Below are 23,254 nucleotides of genomic sequence, written 5' to 3'. Positions count from 1 at the left end.
TATCTGTAAACTGAGACAATATCCTGAATTACCTGGTTTGCCATTGACACAAAGTGCTTAGTTACTAGAAAGGATCCTTGCTGATGTGGTTTGATCAAGTGCAAGAGCAAGGTGCTAGGCTGTGGTATACACCAGGAGTGTAACATACAGGAACTTTGTTGTTGTTGTTTTTGTTATTGTTGTTTATGTATTTTGAGAGTACATTTATTAAAGCTGAGGACAGTGAAACAAGGAAGGGCTTAGGATAGAAGAAGCAACAAGGGAGAGACTAGGCAGGGCTGCTTTGGCTCTAGAAATGTTATAGAAAAGAAGTAAGCCAAGGAGGGGCCCATACAGGACATTTTAGGGAGAAATGAAATGAAAAAGTGATGAAAATAAAATAAAGGGATTAAGTTTTATTAAAAGTAGAAATAGTTCTGTCCATCCTTAGAGACACAGGACAGAAGATACCTAGCACCTAAGTTTCTGTTTATCTCCTGGGTCATCATGAACTGAAATGTACTGTAGTTTTGTCGTAGTTCAAACTCATACCACTTGTGTGACATTTTTGCCGTAGGTATTAAGGGGCCTTCTCACAAATGAGCACAATTTAGGGCAATTGCAGTCAGCCCTAAATGAAATTAAAATTTGCAAACATAATGGAACCTCAGGAAAATATTTGTGTTCTGCTATATCTCTAAACTTGGAAGGTAGCCCATTGCGAAGGACCATCTTTAGGGAATCAAACATACCCTTTAGAGCAGCGGTTCTCAACCTGTGGGTTGCGACCCCTTTGGGGGTCAAACGACTCTTTCACAGGGGTTGCCTAAGACCATCCGAAAACACACAAATAATTACATATTGTTTTTGTGATTAATTACTATGCTTTAATTATGTTCAAATTTGTAACAATGAAAATACATCCTGCATATCAGATATTTACATTATGATTCATAACAGTAGCAAAATTACAGTTATGAAGTAGCAATGAAAATAATTTTATGGTTGGGGGTCACCACAACATGAGGAACTGTATTAAAGGGTTGCAGCATTAGGAAGGTTGCGAACCACTGCTTTAGAGAGCAATCACTTCAAATGTTAGTGACATTGACGGACTTGGTTCTTCTGAGAGAAACTACACATTGCTGTTACCCAATTACAATTAACCTACATAACACTAGCAATCACTTAAATTTTCTATAATTTCTGATGACTTGAATCATTGTGGAAAAGAAACAGTATTTTTCCTCTTGATTTCAAGAATGTCAACTTTGAAAAATATTTAAATCAGTCATTTAAATGATAGAGTAAGAGAAAATAAAAATTAGAATTTTGTCAACAACCTAATTGATTTATCTAGGGCAGTTTATGGGTCATCATAACTTGTTCCTGGGTGTTTGAATGATCAGATTTGATGTCTGAATTAAATGAAAAAGATTATTACTATTATTCATTTCATTGTTAAGTGGTATGGGTTGAAGCTTAGGAACTAATTTTCTATTTTTTAAAAAACATGATAAACACCTGAAGTCTGTGTAAATGGAAATGTAATTACTCTTAGAACTAAATTGCTATATGTTCTTCATACATTGGTGGACACTGGGATTCCTTATACTGTGTTCTTGCACGTGAATAGTATAATGTGTTCCAATATTACTACTGTCTTTCAAACAAATTGTACCTAACCTGACTTGTTTTTATGTATTCCTGTTTTCATAACTTTCATTACATGAATTAATTTCTGAGTTATGTGGAAAAGCTTCAGTCTTAAACATTAAGAACTTCTTATACCTTCTTTTGCCATGACCTAGTCCTATTGGCTACTCGTAGTCATTGTTTTTCTAAGAAATCTCCCAATTAGATCCAATCTTTCAGAAAGTATCTAAGCATCATTCCTAATTGCCTATTTGTCAATATATGTATATTAAAACTGCTCTATGTAATAGGAATCCAGACCATAGATTTTCAACCTTTTTCATCTCGAGACACACATAAACTAATTACTAAAATTCTGTGGAAAATCAAAAAATAGATTTTTTAACTCATCACATCAGACGGCTATTGTTGTTGGCTGTTGTCATTATTTTATTTGACAATTTAGGGGAAAAGAGGTCAGTACCCCTGACTAAATAGTCAGGTATTGCATGTTTTAAAAATTCTTGCGACACACCAGTGTGCCACAGCACGCCACTTGAAAATTGTTGATCTAGACAACTTAAGTTTTTGGAATACCATTCACTCGTAAGAAATATTATTGGGAAAAAAAATAAGAACAAGGTAACAACACATTTTTTAAGATTGAAACATTTGAGATATTGCCTTAACATAATGGATTCAAGGGTAACTGAAAAAATCATAGGCATGTTTCAACTTTAAAACATCTAATGTAGTATGATTGTGTCAATATGTGTAGGAAAAATGAGTGTCTATCTTAGTAGAATAATCTTAAAAAGTAATATAATAGCTAGGTTATGTTTTGAAATTATTTAATTTATATTGGACACCTAGTTTAGGGTACTGTGGATATTTCCAAATCTGTCTTTGGCCTCCCTTCATTCTCTTCCCAGGAATCTCCTTTACTCCCAATGGAAATTAGCTTTTATTTTTGTGGGAAATTTTTCAGTATTTTATTTTTTATGTTTCTGGTATTGCTTATTTACTTTGTAAAAATCTGAAGTAATTTTACATTTATAGAAAAGATGCAAGAATAGTGCCAAGAATGTCTATAGACCCTGCAGTCAGATTCCCCAATTGTTAACGCTCTGCGCCACATGTGCTTCATCATTGTCTCCCATCAGTTTTCAGACACACATACAGACATGCGCATATACAATATACTTATATATGGATAGATTACACATACACACATACATATATACCCTTGTATTCACATATTTTTCCTGAATCTACAGGGAGCCTAGTTACTTCTACACACTTAAGTGTGTATTTCCTAAAAGACAGAGCACAACCAATAAAATCTGGATATGAACATTGATATAATACTACCATCCAATTCATAGATCCTATCCAAATTTCCCAATGTCATTTATAACAAAAAAATCAGAAAACAGAATTACTTTAAAGAGAAAAATAAAATAAATGAAAAACAATTATTTTTCTTCTAGTCCAGTATCCAGACAGAAGCACATTGCATTTAATATTCATGTCTCTTTAAGCGTCTTCAGTCTGGAACAGTTCTATCTTTCTTTGTCATTCATGGCCTTCACATTTTTGAAGACAGATATGTTGGAGAATGTTACATAATTTGAATTTGTCTGATGTCTTCTCATGATTAGATTTAATCATTTAGGGCAGGAATATTGCAGAAGTGATTCTTTGTTCTTTTTGGAGTATCATATCAGAAGGCATGTGATGTTGACTTGTTCTATTACTGGTGAGGTGGACTTGGATCACTTAATCAAGGTAGGGTTTGTCAGATTCCCTCATGGTAGCTTACTGTTTCTCATCTCTAATTAATAAGTAATATGTGGGGCGATGCTTTGAGACTGCAACAAACTTTCACCCACTAATTTTTGTATCTGTCAACGATTATTGCCCTAATCTATTGTGATAATTGCCAAATGGTGATTTTCTAACTCCACCAGTTCTGCATTACTATTGTACTGTAAGAAAGTGCTTTCCTCTCTCATTTAGTTCATTCTTCATTTATTTTTTTAAAAGTGTATTTTTATTGATTTCAGAGAGGAAGGGTGAGGGAGAGAGAAACATCAATGATAAGAGAATCATTGATCAGCTGCCTCCTGCACATCCCACACTGGGGATCAACACCACAACTCGGGCATGTGCCCTGACAAGGAATCGAACCATGACCTCCTGGCTCATTGGTCAACACTGAGCCACGCCAGCCAGGTGCCTTTTCCCAAATTTATGACTACCTTCTCTGACAGATATAAAATTGCTCTTCCATTATTTTCAATATATTGTCCCTTATTTTCTTTAATCCGCACTCGATATTTTTTCCATTTTTAGACTGGGAAGGAGGGGGAGAGAAACATGGAAATGAGAGAGACACATCGATTTGTTGCCTCCTGCACACACCCCTTCTGTACATGGGCCAATGCTCTAACCACTGAGCAACCAGCTGGGGCCTGCCTCAGGTTTCTGACCCCCTCCGCCTGTGATCACACTTTGTGGTGTAGGCCCCTCGGCTTGAAGTAATAGCAATAGAAAACAAATATAGTTCCTATCACTCCCTAATCACATAACCTAAGCCTGTTTTCTTCATGGCTCTATGTCTTCTGAAAGCAAGTGTTGTTCACCTGTCTCCTAGCCCCTGAAAGGTAACCTATGAAGGCCCCACCCCCAAGACCCAGGTCCAGCAAGTGCCAAAGGAACCGACAGGACACGTGTTGAACGAGTTCCCCAGTGGAGAGCTTTTTTCTGATTTCTTAAAATTTTATTTTTGTAATAGAACTGATTCATTCACATAAAAATACATTATGATTTCTTAAACCTCTTTAGGCCATCCCAAATACATTCACAAATATTTATTTTTGTCAAAACCTGTATCTCAATCTTTGGTTCAGAAATGCAATTGGCGCTTTGTGAGCTGCCTCGTGGAGGTAAAGGGTCCTCACTGCAGACCAGTTTCACACTAGGATTTGCCTCCTGTCCTTGGTCCCCCACTAACCAAACCTTTGGCTTCTGGTGGCCAGTTGACCTGTGGTGCTTTACACCTGTCTCCTGTTCACTTGCCTGGTGGTGCTTCTGGTGAGGCAAGGGTACTCCCATCCCAAGGCTGTAATGGCCCTGGTAATCTTAGCTCCTTGAGTTCTTGTTCACTTCTTACTTGGGGACCAGGAATTGCAACCATTGGAAGTGGGGGCAACTTGGATGCCGTTTGCCCATGGCTACAGGCCTGGAAGGGGCGCAGGCGGTGTGGGACGGCCCCTCCTTATGCCCCCAATAGCTCTAGCTGGCCTCATGCTGCCCCCACCCACAGCTTTACTCCTGGTTCTCTCTGCGGTTCCTAGGGAGCCTTCCCTGGGGTTAAATAGATGCTTTGCTTTATCCAGTTATTTTTGTTGTTTTCAGAGGGAGAGGGAGAGATAGAAACATCAATGATGAGAATCATTGATCGGCTGCCTGGTGCCCACCCCCAAATGGGGATCGAGTCTGCAAATCAAGCATGTGCCCCTGACTGGAATTGAACCCACGACCCTTCAGTCCACAGGCCAACGCTTTATCCACTAACCAGCTAGGGCTGAAGTAGGTTTTTTCTTATTACAAATGAGGAGAGAATGATGCTCATAGAGGTTAAGAAACTTGCCCAAGTTGGCACAGCTGGGAAATAAGGGTATCTAAAAGACCATGCGTGTTCATTCATTTCCTACGCCAGTTCTATTTAAGCCTTGTTCTCTGTATGACTTTGGTGGTCCTTCTAAGTTCCAAACCTCTAGGAATTTTTAAAGTTTACTTCTAATTTTAAGCCTATTTTCTTTCTAATTATAGTATATATATATTACTATGAGAAATGCCAATTTAAATAAAATCACCTTTGGGGAACACATGAATGAAGAAGAGATAAAGGCACTTCGATCCTTGTGAACACAGCTCCATGATAACTATACCATAACAACATCTTTGCTTAGTCTCAGAGCAAGACTGTCATGCCCTAGCCCAGTGGTCGGCAAACTGTGGCTCGCGAGCCACATGCGGCTCTTTGGCCCCTTGAGTGTGGCTCTTCCTAAGCCTTAGGAATACCCTAATTAAATTAATAACAATGTATCTACCTATATAGTTTAAGTTTAAAAAATTGGGCTCTCAAAAGAATTTCAATCGTTGTACTGTTGATATTTGGCTCTGTTGACTAATGAGTTTGCCAACCACTGCCCTAGTCGGTTTTGCTCAGTGAGTAGAGCGTCAGCTTACAGACTGATGGTTCCCGGGTTCGATTCCGGCCAAGGGCACATGCCCAGGTTGTGGGCTCGATCCCCAGAGTGGGGCGTGCAGGAGGCAGCCAATCAATGATTCTCTCATCATTGATGATTCTATTTTCTATCTCTCTCTTCCTCTCTGAAGTCAATAAAAATATATTTAAAAAAAAAAAAAAAGACTAACTGTCATGATGCCTCAGAAAAGTACTAAGACAATAAAGCTGGGAAAGGGTGGAGGAAGATGACTGAAAAGAAGTAGTTTCTACATTGTAAAGAGAGAGAGAGAGAGAGAGGTGCCTCTGTAAGCTTCCCTGTCATTCTCCCAGTACACATAATGGCTACATACTACTTACCTATGAATAAACAAGGACCCGATTACTACAATGATTAGAACAAAACATAAAGGAGCTGACTGAAAATGAGAACTAAAATGCAACAATCCATAAATATCACATAAGAAATGTTATCAGGACATTTTGTAATTTGTGCAATCTAAAAAGCATTTATTGCAATGACGAAACTAGAGATTAACTTTTTTTATTGTTGAATTATATTGTAAAGTCTACATCTACAGTTTAATTGGGAAGAAATGCTTTGCGTTTACATCAAGGACACATTAATTCTAGTCGAGTAAAACAGACACACACAAAAGACCAAATACACATGGGGGGGTGGGGGGGGGTACTTTTATCTGGTCCTACTTTTGCTATTTTGGACCACATCTTTCCTATTAGAAAATTGATCTTACATACATATTAAGTCTGATTTATCATCCCACATTTTAAAACAGTAAATGCAGCTTCTCACAATTTCTAATTATAAACAAAAGATCGAAAACAAAATGGGAAACAAAGTTTAAAAAAAAAGAAAGTGAAAGTAGACTGCTATTACCTTACGCAGGAAAGTTGAGTAAAACGTGCCCCCTGTGTGGCTCATCTCAAAGAAACACTTTTACTCAAAGAGGCAAGCATTTCTGACCTATATGTTTCTTACTCCCTCAGGCCTATAAACATTTCTGATAAACTGCCAAGTGAAAAATGTCTACAAAATATCTAAAAGCTAAATATCAGAAAAGGGCTAATTCAAATAAAAATTGTTTGCTGGTCTAAATATACACCTTCAGCATTTTCCCTTTTGCAAAAGTATCTTTTTATTTCAGATGGCATTTAAAAATAACTTACATTTTTAGTGTGCTTATGGCAAAGACTGTAAAATTAGTAACTCAGATGAGTAAGTTTAAAATTTTTGTTTTCCTTGATTCTGTTGAAATTTCAATTAATTAACCAAGTTATACATGAGGTAAGTTTTAGCTAAAAAAAATACATCAACCACAAGATAAAGTTAACCACTTCAAGAATACACAAAAATCATAATGCCCACCTCATATTCAGAGTTCACAAATTTATGTAACTACTGTGTATCCAAGAAAAGTTCATGTAATTTAAAAGCTAATACTTTCTGCATTTTAAAGTCAAATTATGTTGGGAAACAGGGCAAAAAAAACTTGGCAAAATTTGTTTTTAGTAACAGAAGACAATGCAATAAGGAATTCAAATGGAAACAAAGACCAGTGTGTAAAGTTTCTAATTTCTAAATAGACACACACTTATTTATCTAAAAAATATTTGGTAGCAAACTGGATTGACAATATTTTTAGCTGTAAATAAAAAATACAGGTTCCCAATTATAGCCTTCTAGCTAGCTAAACAGCTTTTAAAAACATGGATAGCCAGTTAACAGTTTTCTAAAACATATACATATAGGAATCTTTAGCACTAAAAGATTACTGCTAAAATTCAACTGTATTTAAATGGGTCTTACCGAAGTAGGACATTCATGATACTAGAAATTTTTTAAAAAGTGAGTACAACAGGGCTACCTACACTAATAGCATTACTAGTAATAAAAAGTTACTGAAGAGATTATTGCCGTACTTTTCCCTATAAACACCATTAAACTTTGTTGCTGTTACAAAAAGTACAACTCCAAGTTACTTTTTCTCTTACCAAATTTCATGTTTCACATATCTCTAAAGTTTTTATTCAGCAGAGAATAATTCTTAAATCTTTTCTGTAAGAATTCAAAGTATTTAAATGTGTAGCTTCACATTATACATTTTGCCCTTCTTGAAACACAGAAACAATATACATTTTTCTCAAAAATGAAATAAGATGCCCACATTAAAAAAATAAAGTCTACAAAAAAGTTCCAGAGCTAAAAAAGATTATTTGTATGGCACGAAGTGATCTCCTACTAGTCCAAAGTCCAAAACATTTAAATGAAGTCCATTTATATATCACTTACTTTTCAATGGAATACTACATTTGAGGTGAATCACATTATATTTAGCTCTTGCGTCAAGAAGTGTACACAAATTTTTTATGCAGTTATTAAAAATAGGAGACCAAGTTGAGTGTGCCAAAGAGCTATCATTCAGTTGAGACTTTTAGAGTTGCCAAGGTAAGAACCAGAGAATGGATTGACTTGGTTGGTTTCCATAGCTTGATAGACCAAAAACAAAAAAATGGCCACAACAACAAACAGCAAAATTTTTATCCACATGGGAATGGAGTGTCCCTTTTTTGTCTTTTCTGGCTTGACATCTGCCAAAGGAATATACTTAGGAATATATTTCGATGAAAAAGATTCCTCCATCCTGAAATCACTGAATTCTAATGGCCGCCCTGCAGCCCCTTTGATTGGTCTGCGACAACTAGCACTGTTGGGAATAAAAGGACAAAGAAAAAAATAAATTTTAGATAAAGTCATGAGTTACATAAGTAATATAAAATATCATTACCACTCCTTATTCCAAATGCATTCCTTGAGTTAACAGTAGGTAAATGTCACATATAAACAGTGAGGTCAAGCTACTTAAAACTGCTATACATTTTCCATTTAAAAGATGCATTATCTTTTATTAAAAAATAATATTCAGAACATTGATAAATATTCACTAAACTTGCCTTCTTAAAGTCTTTTCAGAGCTAATATATTTAGGAGATAAGAGGAAAGAAATAAGGTAGTTTGGTTGTGATTCCTTCAGTCAGGAAACAATTCAACAGATATCTAAATATAGTCTTTTCAATCAGAAAACAGAATCTCTCAGTGAAAACAATGATTTCCTTCTTTACAAATAGGTAAATTATTTCTTTATAATCCTTCAGTTTAGCAAAGTTAAATTTGAAACTGACTCAATTTTCCAGAATATGAACTGATAGCTTGGAAATCTTCCCAAAGAACAGTTTAATTCTGAGAACACAAGTATAGTTAACTTTTTGTGAAGAATGAAAAATTAAAATTCCCATTTATGTGTATTAAATAATCATGTTGTATACCCTAAATATATATAATTTTATGTGTCCATTATATCTAAAAAAAGGTGGGAATAAATAAGTGAATAAATAAAAATGCCCCCATAGAATACACTAATACTTGTTTCAATGTATCTGAATACCTAATTCCTGTTGGTGTAGATGCTTCAAAGGGAAACATTTCCTTAAGAATATCCCTTTCTATTCTTCTTTCCTCTGTTTTTTCTCCCACCTAATAAGAAACAAACAACCAAAGTTAAAAATTAGTGTAAATGTGCAACAATGAAAATATATTTTAAATGGAAGTTTCAGAGAAGAGAATGCACTTAAATCTATCCTAGCTTTTAACTGCTATTTCTAAATTCATTATCACCTAAGTATCCACACATTTCCAAATTTCTTCAAATTTTAAGATGTTAATGTGATAATGGGGGGGGGGGGGGCGTTAGCCACACATTAAAAATTAACAAGTTAAAGTAAAAGAAACAAAAATTCAGTGAAGCTAATATGGCAGTATAAGTTCCCCCACTGGATTTCCCATGCTTTTCATTAACATTAAGAGTACATTGTTTTTTCCTCCATTAAAAACTTCATAATAAGCCCGACTGGAGTGGCTCAGTTGGTTGAGCGTAGTCCCATGAACCTTAGAAGCTGCCAGTTTGATTCCTGGTCAGGGCACATGCCAGGGTTTTTAGGCTCAATGCCCAGTAGGGGGCCTGCAGGAGGCAGCTAATCAATGTTTCTTTCTCATCAATGTTTCTCTCTCCCTCTCTGCCTTCCTCTTTCTTAAAAAAAATCAACAAAAACATATTTTAAAAAAAATACTTTGTAATAAATGATCAAATACAGAAGATACCAAATTAATATGGACCTTTAACAAGTTTCAGTATGTGTTTTAAAGCAGTCAATCTTGCCGAACCGGTTTGGCTCAGTGGATAGAGCGTCGGCCTGCGGACTCAAGGGTCCAGGGTTCGATTCCGGTCAAGGGCATGTACCCTGGTTGCGGGCACATCCCCAGTGGGGGACGTGCAGGAGGCAGCTGATCGATCTCTCTCATCCATGTTTCTAACTCTCTATCCCTCTCCCTTCTTCTCTGTAAAAAATCAATAAAATATATTAAAAAAAAAATAAAAATAAAGCAGTCAATCTAATCTTCCTAACTTAAAAAAACATAAGATATATACTTTTCAACAACCTGATTGTTTTCCTTGTTTGCCTTTATGCCCCGATCAAAATAACCTTTGGTAAAAATTCATTAAAACTGTAATGCATCATGCAGTTAGTACTTTAAAGCTTAATTATACAGGAGTTAATCAAATGAAGCATCATACAAAGTCATTTTAAAGTCCCATTATTTGACCTTTCAGTGAAAGATAGTATAGCCTCCCGTACTGCCCAGTTATACTTTCAGCTCTCATCCATAACGAAGAGGAGAACATGTTATAAGCAGCACACAAATGACCACTCCCTTGAAAACTGTAAGTTAAGAGGCACACAGTAGCAGCAAGAGGATAGTATTAGCACGTCATATTACATCGGTTACTTTTTATTGTCACTAGCCGAAGTATGTCTTTAAAAATATATGTGCGCGTGCACATACACACACACACACACACACACACACACACCCCACCCAATAAAGCTCTGCTCCCTCCCACTTCTAAAAAACAAATATAAGTATTTCCTCTTTAAAAGATCAATGATAACATCGATCTAAATTTTATTCATTTACTTCAGCTCTTGTCAATGGTTTCTTTGGTGTTCTTCTGGGTATGTCTGAGAATTCAGTGATTGGCAGAATAGGAGCTGCATGCTTGAAATTTCCAGTCACCCTATTGACAACCTGCCAAGATTCAAATTATTCAGACTCAGAATTATCCAAACATAACAAAGACATGTGAAAAAAAGAAAAATATATTTTATTTCTATATTATTAGAACTTTCCCTTAATAAAAATTTAGGCAAAAGGACCCAGAAATGAATATAGTCAATGGTTCTCACATGTGAAGCCTTATCACGCTTTAAATATTTTAGCAAAAAAGTATCCTTTTAATACTTTGGATTCTTGCGCAATGAATTTATACATATATAAATTGGCTATATTGAAAATCTTAAATTTAGAATTATGTGGGGAATAAGTTTAACATATGTTTAAAAACATGTAAGTTTGATATTTGCCAAAAATCACCACCTCCCCAATTCTAATTAAAGGGTAGTTTACAAAGAATACAACTTGTATAGTTTATGAAACATATTTACTAAGGTTTCGTTGCTTGAAGCCATTATAGTTTCAGCTATGGGAGTACTCTCTGAAATTATTGCACCATCTATACGAAAATGTTCTGAAGTATCCACCTGTTAGTTTGAAAACAAAACAAAAACAATAAATATAAAATAATCACTAAAACCCTACCAATCTGAAAACCCAATTCTAAGCAATAAGCCTTGCATCACCCTTTTCCTCGGAGTTCTTCTCGACCCTCTTGTGGATTCCCTAGTTAATGCCTGCAGAGGTCCGCCTTTGGAAGATCCACTTGTCCATTCAGTCTCAGTTATTCCAGCTTGAGAATAGCTCTAATCAACATCGACACATTAAAAAGTCATATTCTAACATCAAACACCTTAATAATGGCCATATTAGCACAGATAAGCCATGAAAACTCTCCAAATGCCAGCATTTGCAAACAATGCTATGCCCTCAATATATTTCTATATGTATTGACTGAACTGATATGTAGTTATCAGAAAATACTTAACGGATGGTAAAAATACATTCAAGAGTCCAACTATAGAAGCTCACAAATTGTAATAGAAACAAGGGGAGAAAACGTGCATCAATTTGTAACTGACTCCTTTTGTGACTGCTGTGTGCTATTTGCCTCTAGCATTGCAGCTGCATCTCTGACCGTCTAATCAACAAGCAGGCTGAGGCTGAGCATGAGAGACTTTCTTTGACTTATAAATAAGTCATTTGTTACAAGTCAGAATCCTTTTAAAACAAAATAAAATTTTATAATTGTTAAACATTATTCGTTTCCTGTGGTTAGGACTATTAAACTATTAAATAGAATCAGTTTAAATTATAATCCATACACAGCTATCTGAACTTAAAAATTCCCAGGTGTCAAACTCTTCTTAAAGACATTAAAATTAAATAGCAACAAAAACTTGGTGTCACCTCTTTCATGAACATGCATGCCTAACCTGTCACAGCCAAACCTCCCTCAATGCTATCCACTCCTCACTATAGAAAGATAATAGTGACACACTACTGTTTTACCGTCAGGTCCATGATTCATTTCTTCCTTGAAAAGCTGAGTAATATTCCCTCATTTAAAAAATTAAATTACCAGTCCTTATAAAATAGCTTGAAAGCCATTAAAAAGACTAGTGCTTCTCAAACTGTACTGTGTGTTTCAACCAACTGCAGCTTTTGTTAAAATGCAGATTCTGATGTAGTAGCCCAGGTATGGGACCGGAGATTCTGCACCCCAAGCATCAAGCTATTCAACGTTGAAGCCACCATTACCAGATGATCCTTTAAAATTCTTTTAACTAGAAAATAGCCATCCATGATTAGCATATTAGAGTGCGTATATATGGTCACTTTTGCTTTCAAGCTAGTATTTTATCTAGATAAAGGGTGTTTCTTTATATTTGAGTCAATGTCCGTTAATTTTAAAGGCGAATATATTGCCCTAACCGGTTTGGCTCAGTGGATAAAGCGTCGGCCTACAGACTGAAGGGTCCCAGGTCCAATTCCGGTCAAGGGCATGTACCTTGGTTGCGGGCACATCCCCAGTAGGAGGTGTGCAGGAGGCAGCTGACCGATGTTTCTCATCTCTGTTTCTAACTATCTGTCCCTCTCCCTCTCTGTAAAAAATCAATAAAATATATTTAAAAACATAAAACAAAAATAAAGGTGAATATATTTTACTCTTATCCTGGGACAAGAGTGGTCACGCAATAAGTATGCTTATTTGGTTGGAAGTATTAGTACCAAACCCCACAAGATACTGACAGTCTCATTGGACTGATTTTGTAGTTTCCCTTTGACTCACAATCTGAACCTCTGAGTCCTTTTTCCTGCTCTCAATTAGGAAATTTTTGCTGAATGCAAACTTAATGTTAGTAAAAAGACAAATCTGTGAACAAATTACATATACATATAATTAATGCTTATTAATAGTTAAGTTCCTGATTATTTGACTAGAAGGAAACAACGGTTTCAATCTCAATTCTTAAAGCACAGTATCATCTGGGAGCTTTTTAAAAAAAACATATCAATATAAAGAACATACCCCAACCCTACCTTAGACCAATCAAGTCAGAATTAGAAGGGCCTGTGCATACTGAATTTTTATAGCTCCTAAAGGGATTCTAATGTGCAGCCAGAGCTGAGAACTTGTTTAAGATAATATTATAACTGACTTATAATGCACCTCATTGCTTCCTCTTTAATAATCAATGCCAATATAAACAATTAGAAGTATTTTTAAAATATTCTATTTTAAAACAGTCTAGGTAAAATAGTCTATCTGGTATTATCAAACTCAGTATTTTAAAACTCTTCAATGAATATAAAACTGCATTGCTTGAAAGGTGTAATATTTACCATTTATGCAACCGATACAATGTAAAGACCAAACATTTAGCCTATATTCATGAAGGTTGGGGGCTTGGGTAGACAATGTCTTTTTCCTTAAAATTAGTTAGCTACCAAATTCCAGGACTTACCAGGTTATGTTTTATTTTTAATAAATAACTAAAATAATCCCTTCATCAAAAATTCTTATGAAACATCTATTAAAACTATTATGGTTAATAAAAAAGGGCTAAGTACCATTTAATGATTATTTTCTTCTATGGAAGGAAACACAAGAAACATATTTATTACCTGTGGGAATAGCTGGGAAAAGAGGTGGGATGGATACTTTTCTCTATAAATTATTTATATTTTCCTTTGTTCAAGTTTATTGAATTCTTTGGTTGAGGACTATTAATCAGTTTTATTCTTGACTATCATTATCTAATTTAGAAGTAATCATCTTCACAGAAAACTAATACAACCAGAAAAGATATTCTGAAAATTATAAAGAATTTTTTCTACCAGAATCCACTATACACAAGTGACTTTGAGAAGAAAATAGAATTTAAAAAATTATAAAATTATAATTCAGTTTTATAACTACTTAGGAAGACGGACTAAGTAGTATTAATTAAAAAGAAACTCACTGCTATATAAAATTAGTAGTTAATGTGATTGCATCCAGATTGTAGGTAGTCTCTAAATAATATTTTCTATTAAAAGGATTAGGGTTCTTTAGAAAAATGGCTGATATGGTAAGAGGCAGGAAATATGTATGAGCATGGGTCATCTTACTGTGCCAGAAAACAAACTATCAAAGACAAACAAGGTCAATAAAAAGAAATAGGATCCAAGTTAGTAATCCTTAATAGCTAAAGATGGCATAATTTGAACATGAAAAAAGAATGACTGCAATTGATCATAAAATATATAAAACCATACTATTTTCCTGGCCAGTGTGGCTCAGTTGTTTGAGTGTCGTCCAATGCATTTGAGAGGGTAATCAGTTCGATTCCTGGGTGGGGCTTGATCCCAGTAAGGGGTGTGCAGGAGGCAGCTGATCAATGTTTCTCTCTCTCCCAAATCAATAAAAACATATGAAAAGAAAAAATACCATACTATTAAAAGATATTTAATGATCCCTTTTCAAAGTAACTAGGGCACTTTGATTTGAAAAGTAGAAAATAAAAGACAAGAATTAAACATTTATTCTGGCATTCCTATATGAGTTTTATTTTAAGGTAACTAAGCAGTTCATCAGGGAAGAAAGTTCTTTATAAAAATTCCAATTATAGAGGTAAAGGAATGAGAGAATGAGAGAAATCATCTTACAACCGCAAATGAAATAATGGGTCTGGGCAATAATCATAAATGGCTGTCAAAACCATTAAATGAAAGGTGATGCAGAACTTTATAATGAATGGATTAGGCTTTCAACATTTGAACCCATTACTAATTTTAGCATAACCAAAGGACATCATGTGAAACGATGGAATATGAAGGCCACACCACCATTTATGAAATGTTCTTGTCAAAGAAACTGAACCTGAATCTAACCAACTTTATAATCTGTGCTGTCCAATACAGTAGTTACTAACCACATGTGGTAATTTAAATTTAAGTTTATAAAGTAGTTTCTCAGCCACACTAGTCACATTCCAAGTATTCAATACTTATATATGGCTCAGGGCTACCATAATGGACAGCAGATACAAAACATTTCTGTCATCACAGAAAGGTCAATTGCATTGCCCCACTATAAATCTCTAACTCCCAGACTACAGGAAATACAGAGTATAGAAGAACAAATTAAATGACACTTGAAGAAACAATTGCCAAATCCAGACTATGAGGAATTCTATATAGCAAACCAACATGGTTTCTTCACCAAATAAATGGAGGGAGGAGAAACAGTTGTAGGGGAAGTAGCTACAGATTTGAGATAAAAAACAACAACAAATAATATGTGGAATTTGTTTGGATCCTAATTTGAATAATCACGAGACATTTCTGAAACTGAAGGAATTAAACAGAGTAGATACGAAAAATAATTTTTAGGTGTGAAAATGGCATTGTGTGTGTATAGAAACAGCTATGTTTTAGAGACATATACAAAATTTTAATGTGTGAAATAACAAGTCAGAGGTTTGCTTTCATGTACTCCAGTGAAAAGCAAAACAAAACCAAAGAATTAAGTTAGAGTACATGTGAAGATGAAATAAAACTGATAAAATGTTGACAACTGTTGAGGCTCTGTGACTGAAGAATCATTAAACTCGTCTCTCCACTCTTCTATATTTTAAAATTTTGTTATCTAAGGCCACTGTCTAATTCTGCTGTCGTCTCCTCAATCTACTCTCCTTTGATTATTTATCCTGTCCTTCAGTTTAGCTTCCCCAACGAAAACAATTACCCTTTAAACCGTCTTTAATATCATTCTTCCTCCCTTCTTTTTCCCTGTTATCTGACAGTCACACATTCTTGCTATCTCTATATCATTTTGCCTTCATACTCTGGGCCAAAATTACCCATGCTTGTCTATTTCAGTGTCCTTCACCAGATTTTCCTAGTTTCTACACTAAGTGCATCTTGTCTCACCAATAATAAAAAAGGTAAATTTTCATCTAAACAAGAAAAGTGTGGTCTTAGAACCAGACTAAGTTCAGAGTTGAAGGAAAAGTCACAGAAGACAGGCAAAAGTAAAAGCAAAGCCAGAAATCTAGACACAGCCTGGCCAGCATGGCTCAGTGGTTGGTCCTGAGTCACTATGAACCGGGAGGTTCCGGTTCGATTCCTGGTCAGAGCATATGCCCGAGTTGCAGGCTTGATACCATTGGGGGTCGTGTAGGAGGCACCCAATCAATGACTCTCATCATTGATGTTTCTATCTCTCTCTCCCTCTCCCTTCCTCTCTGAAATCAGTAAAAAAAAAAAAAAAAAAGAAAGAAAGAAATCTAGAGACAAAGACACAAATATAAAACCATTCCCTGCCTTTTAAAGAAATAACATAGGAATTACTTAGGCATGTCCATCTTTTAAAATATTTCTTTTTGACAAATACCATATAATCTCACAGGTGAAATCTAAAAACAAAATAGCCCTGACCAGTTTGGCTCAGTGGATAGAGCGTCAGCCTGTAGACTCAAGGGTCCCGGGTTCGATTCCGGTCAAGGGCATGTACCTTAGTTGTGGGCACATTCCCAGTAGGGGGTGTGCAGGAGGCAGCTGATCGATGTTTCTCTCTCATCGATGTTTCTAGCTCTCTATCCCTCTCCCTTCCTCTCTGTAAAAAAATCAATAAAATATATTTTAAAAAATAAATAAATAAAAACAAAATAGACAAAACAGAATCAGACTCACAGATGCAGAGAACTGATGGTTGGTTGCCAGATGAGAGGGAGCTTGGGGGACCAGGTGAAAGAGGTCAGGGGATTAAGAAGTACAAACTGGTAGTTACAAAATAGTCACAGGGATGTGAAGTGCAGCATAGGCAATTACAGTCGATAATATTGTAATAACTATGTATAATGCCAGGTGGGTGCTATACTTACTGAAAGGATCACTTTGCAAATTACATAAATGTCTAACCACTATGCTGCACACAAGAAACTAATATTGAATGTCAACTGTAACTGGAAAATAAAGTTACAAAGATATGGTAAAAACTAAAAAAAAAATTTTCAAAACCAGTATGACTGGCTTTGAACCATGCTTAGCACAGAATCAAACACAAATGAGACATTTATTAAACACACTTTTGCAGTAAACACAGGTACACTACTGACAACACAAAATTCAGATTTCTGATGCCATTTAACGAACAATGAATGAACAATATTTAGTGTGATGGAATCTGGGTGTCAACTATTAACCAAAGACTAGGACACAGGCCTGGAAACTACTTGTACCTGAATACAGTGATCATAAAACTAGATACCTGATTGTGCTCAACTCTTCTTTGCTTGAGTGTTACTGGAGTCTTTGCTCTGCCCTTTAGTGGTTCTCTCTTCTCAAGCTTGAGCTCTACTTTAGAGTCTGGAAATAACATTTTAGAAACCATTACTTTTTGAAACATACAATAAACGAAACCATCTTAACATTAGTTTGGAATGCTGGTTTTAGGCACACTAATAAGTAAAACAAGTCATCTGTTATTACCTCAACAAACCAAAACTGTTTAATTGCAATTTTTGTCTTTTTCTTTTCCATTCTTATTTTATTCCATTTCTGTTTATCTCCCCCACTCCTTAATCTGATCACAACTTCTATTCTCTTTCCCTTTTTCTGGGACAAACAACCTGAAACAAAGTGAATTCAAACTGCTCCCATGGAGGCTTTTCACGAAAAACAATTTAGAGGTAGGAAAATAACATTAAAATATAGTTGTTGCCATTCTTTTGTCCATACAGTGTGTTTATTAAAAATTGAAATATGTAAAGGAAAAAGCTATAGGGAATTTTAAGAATGAAAAACAAAACAAACCTACCTATATGGTACCAAGCTTCCAATAACATTAAGTGCAACAATGTTAATACATAAGTGCAGTATAAGTCTCTCCTCCCTTCTTTTTTGATGTGATTATAAGAAACCTAAGTACAGCCCTCGCTGGTTTGGCTCAGTGGATAGAGCATAGGCCTGGGGACTGAAGGGTCCTGTGTTCGATCCCCAGTAAGGGGCGTGCAAGCGGCAGCTGATCATTGATTCTCTCTCATCACTGATGTTTCTATCGCTCTCTCCCTCTTTGAAATAAATAAAAATATATTTTTAAAAAAACCTTAAGTACAACTGAGGAGGTAAGGAGAAATCTTGTTGGCAGAAAAGTGCAACCAATCACAGGCCACTTCTCCACCTCTTCCCAATACAATATAACATTTCTTTGAAAGGAAGCTAGTGCATATGTATTACTTAGCATACCACCATAATAGTTATTAATGTTAACCCAAATAAATATGTATGTCTTTTTATAGGCTTTAATATTCCATTCCTCTATCACTTGAAGAGCTGGATTTATTAAAAGATAAATATAAATTTTAGTTAACTTCCACATTTTGTGGCCATTTATTATCACAGAGCAAAATGTCAGTTGTTACCTCTAAAACTTGTTACCAAAAACTTTAGATTACTTTCGCACCAAAGAAGAAATAGAGTCAATTATTAAAAGCTTAGCTTTGCATGAACTCAATCCAGTTGTACTAAAAGTAGCCAAGGGAGCCATGTATCTTGCTAGCTAGTCTAGCATTAGTCAGTCCAATGTCTACTTGCAAATTTCCCAAAAATGAGCAGTGATTTTTATTTTCAGCATGTTAGCTCAAATAGTTCAATCTTTATTTAGGATTAAGTATCAACTCTATCCCCTACATCCCAAAGCTCCTATTAATAGAGCTATTATATATCTGTATTTGGAACAATCCTTAACTTTATAAAATCTTAAGCTGTTAACTCAGATTCTAAGAATTAGAAAACATCCAAAGAACTCAATAGTAGTTGAGCAGAAACTGATTTAAACAAATAAGGTATCTGGTTACAGATTAATTTCTCTTACAAATTTTAAATTCCAACAGCCAATAAAAACATAGTCCTCAAATATAATAAAACTATATTTAGAATATTTTCAACTATACCACTGTAATGTCAAGTGAGTTTCAATGATGAAATGATAAAGGGATGTTCATTCACAAATATCTAACTTATTTTAACTCCAAGAATAAAACACACATACAACATGTTGCTGGAGACCACACAAAACTGTTCAAATTTAACAACTTTATTGAATTTGCAGAAGCATTCTACAGTAATACATTTTTAAAGTCACACAGCACTTAGTAGGTACATGTATACATGTACATTTCAGAAGACAAATAACAAATAAAATTATTCCCAGAAAGCTGCAAAAATGGGCATGTATAGTCTAAGAATCTGCCTATGAGTACCCAAGGGACCATATTTTGCTTATACTTAATACTATTATTTTCATAAAAGTACAAAGAAGTTCGATTATCAAATGCCTCTACAGTTAGACTCTCATCTTACAATCATAGAAATGAAAACACAAGATAATATACTGTTTTATATAGACACAAAGATACTGGGGTATAGTATGATTTCTTATGACTTAAAAAAACACACCACCCAACTAACTTAAATTTGCTTTTAGAATTTAGATTAAACCTATGAACTGCAACATACCTTGAAAGTATAACTTTTAAATTCCCATCTTTCCAGTATGGAGTTCATCTAATAAACTACAGTGATAGTGAGAATGCACTATCCTAGAGTATCATGGTCTAGAGCAGTATTTCTCAGTGTGGTCAACAAACTGTTTGCCACCAGCCCATGAAGAAATGAGGCACTTACAACAGAGTGTAGGTCTGCACACTGTTTTCTCTATCAAGAAAATAAACCCTGTCATTAATCTGAAAAGTGTTTCTACAGTCAAGTTCTGGTGTATGCTTGTTTGTGGATCAGTAACAGTCTGAAGACTGGCACACTGAGATGCAATAACCTAGAATATTATGAATGATACTATAGACATAAAAACAAACAAAAGGGAGAAAAATGAAAGAAAAAAATGTAGAAAAGCTGTAGAAAGTACAAAGATATTAAGACCAGCGAAGACTCTACTTATATTCTGGTTAATAGAATTAGTTTTGAAGAGTTGTGAAATCTCATGGAAAGGAGTGAACAATTTGAGATAAAAATGTAACCTACAAAGCTCTAAATTGTATCAGGATTTCTATCTGTGCAACCTTTTTTAAAAGGCAGTTCTATGTAGGCAATTACAGTGGGGCCTTGACTTACGAGTTTAATTCGTTCCAAGACCGAGCTCGTTAAGGAGCTCGTTAACTCAAATTACTCTATCAACTCAATGCAAAAAATTGGCCGAGAGACAGCTGGTATCTCAAAAAACTCGTTAGTCGGGACACTCGTAAGTCAAGGCCCCACTGTACTTTCAAACTATAATTTGATGGGTTGAAGCTTGACACTTTGAAATCAGCCCCATCTGGAAACTAAAAAGACCTTAAAATTTTTTTGATTTAAAAGTACTTAAAATTCCTAGAAAATCTGCTAAGTTCCCTATATCAAAGATAAGATGGGCGTCTTTATTTTTAACTTTATTAGTGTTTATTTCCACGCTTTTTTATAACTTTGTATACTTCTCCTCCAAATAATGTTCCACCTTTAAAGGGAGTAACAGCCAGCTTATTCTTAGAAGCTGGATTAATTTTGCAATCCTTCAACCAGAGATAACGGCGACCTAAAGTGGAAGATCCCATGGTATGGGCAGCCATCTTTACTTCATCAAATGCAGCTTCACAAAGAAATGAGGCTGCATCATATGTTTTGCTCAGAATCCCAAGTGCCTGGTGGCTATCACTAGGATCTGAGCTAAGAATTTGTGCAGCCTGACTAATGTCAGCCTGCATAGCCCGAACTACAAAGGCGGTATGGGTTGCAACCTGCAATGCTGATGCTGCAGCTTCATATGCTCTACAAAGTGCTGAGTCCAACTGTTTATCAGTTGAAGCTACCTGAATACCTGCTGGTGGAGTGGTTTCAGAAATAAACTCCAGGATTTCATCATCTACTTTTGGAACTGATAATATCTGTGTTGCCTCTTTGGAAGATATTGGATACTTGCATGCCAATGAAGGCAGCTGCCTGTCAATTTGCTGCCACTCCTCTTCAATTACTTTTAGAATAGATTCGTGGAAAGGAAAAGATAGTTCTGAGGCATCTACTTTATCATGCTGTGATTGCTTAGACATCTCTATGCCTAAGGTAGCAAGTGAGTGAGAGACAACAGTTGTAGCAAAAGAAGACATGGATTCAGATCCATGTATATTTTGAAATTCCACAAAGGAACCTGAATCCTTTTCCTCTCCTAACTTTTTACTCAGTCTAGGCAATTTTCGTGGAGGAGACAGAGATTCAGTTTCTTGAAAATTAGATTGATCAATTCTCTTCCATATGTTTTCTATATCCAGTGAGGGTGTAGTGTTAGAAGTTCCAGGCAAACTACCAACCCCACTCTGGACCAACAGAGAATCGACATAATCTCTGATTGCCTGAGCAAGTGGTGGAGAAATTACTTGTGATCTCTCAGACTCTTCTAGTGTTTTCCTTTTACTGGACAGAATCGACTGACTTGAACCATGGGACCTCTCAGTACAAAATGGTTGAATTCCACTTTTCTCTCCACAGTAAATATTTCCTATGTCTTTATAGCAAGTAGTGGTGGTTTCTTTAATCAGTGAAGGAGAAGCTGCAGCAGAGACCAACATGGCAGCGAGTTCATGCTGAGAAGATGTCGAAGAACTTTTCTCTAAACGTCTATCATGGCTAGAACTGGAGGAAATAAACAAATTCCCTCCAGAGGCTAACTTGTGCAACTGTTCCCTGCCAGGCAAGGTTGTGGCAATAAGAGGTTCCCTAGGTGGGTCTCCCTTAGAAGAATGCACTTTCTTAGCTGCCTGTAGTTCAGTCCCGCCCAAAGGAGGACGGGGGGAGATTTCAGGAAAAGAAATACCCTGAAAAAATCCACCAGAGGGAGTAGTTGGAAGTTCAGAAAAAGGAACAAAATCCCTAGTGGACTTCACTTTCTTGTGTTCTTTCTTCTTTCCTGTAGAGGCAAAAGAGGCAGGAAGTTTAAGCATTACTTGTGTTTAAGCTGATTTTATTCTTTGCCTCTTTGCTAACATAGTGCTGTTGAAGGAAAAGGCTCTATATTTCATATTCAGAACAACCAATTTGACAAACTATGCCCTGGCAGGCAATGCTTAAGAGATATAAGTAATTTGGGTCAAATTAATTAATTATGAAATTATAAAACAAGTCATATAAATGAATTGAATATTTATAAATATAAACTTGTTCTTATAATTTTAAAAGGTCATTTATTTCTTGTACTATTTTCAAAAATATTTAAATATATGGTCAAATTTTCTTAAAATAGTGCACTAAAATATCTGCTCTGAAGTTGCCTTGAAATCAGATTATCTAGCAAAAACTGTCAATTTAAATGCCTATAAATAGAGAACAGAGAAAACATGCCATATGTAAACACTACTGCTATTTATTAATTACAAGGAATAAAACAGACAAGTGATAAGTGAGATCTTGGTAGTATAACAGAATAAAGAAAAGTGACAAGATTTAGCATGATATCATTTATATAGATCTTTTAAAGTGCAAAGTAATACCATGTATTAGATAGATGCATATAAAAAAACATTTTAAAATGGGCTGGAAAGATAAGCATAAAACTAATGTCAGTGATTATTTCTATGTAGATGATACTTGGAAAGGGATAAGTGGGGGAACTTTGTCTTTATTTGTAATATTTTATTCTCTGAGAAAAATGAGATTTGAAGCAAAAAAGACACAGGTACTTAGGTAATTTTAGGTGACAGAAAATTAGACACTTGTACTTTTCTGTTTCTTAGAGTTTTCAACAAAAGCTATTTAAATCAAATTAC

General features: G+C 35.3%; 1 protein-coding gene across 2 annotated transcripts in view; it reads right to left on the bottom strand.

Annotated features, from left to right (window-relative positions):
• Positions 1 to 6,397: 6,397 nt before the first annotated feature.
• Positions 6,398 to 23,254, bottom strand: part of TMPO (thymopoietin) — a gene marked incomplete at its 3' end in the record, with an annotated part of 30,891 nt that continues 14,034 nt past the window's right edge. Inside the window, exons 4-9 of one of the 2 annotated variants that reach the window (XM_081080886.1) lie at positions 17,716 to 17,813; positions 11,645 to 11,764; positions 11,450 to 11,545; positions 10,923 to 11,033; positions 9,334 to 9,422; positions 6,398 to 8,595 (exon numbers count right to left, since the gene is read on the bottom strand). In XM_081080886.1, the coding sequence (XP_080937012.1) occupies positions 8,310 to 8,595; positions 9,334 to 9,422; positions 10,923 to 11,033; positions 11,450 to 11,545; positions 11,645 to 11,764; positions 17,716 to 17,813 (800 nt within the window). Of the gene's footprint in view, positions 8,596 to 9,333; positions 9,423 to 10,922; positions 11,034 to 11,449; positions 11,546 to 11,644; positions 11,765 to 17,715; positions 17,814 to 20,893; positions 22,399 to 23,254 lie in introns of those variants that run through there. The other variant, XM_081080885.1, reaches the window with a different exon arrangement.

This window comes from Myotis nattereri, assembly GCF_964212035.1.
Source record: "Myotis nattereri genome assembly, chromosome: 2".
In the NCBI taxonomy this organism is placed as follows: domain Eukaryota; kingdom Metazoa; phylum Chordata; class Mammalia; order Chiroptera; family Vespertilionidae; genus Myotis; species Myotis nattereri.
This window is presented reverse-complemented; position numbering and strand designations above follow the sequence as displayed.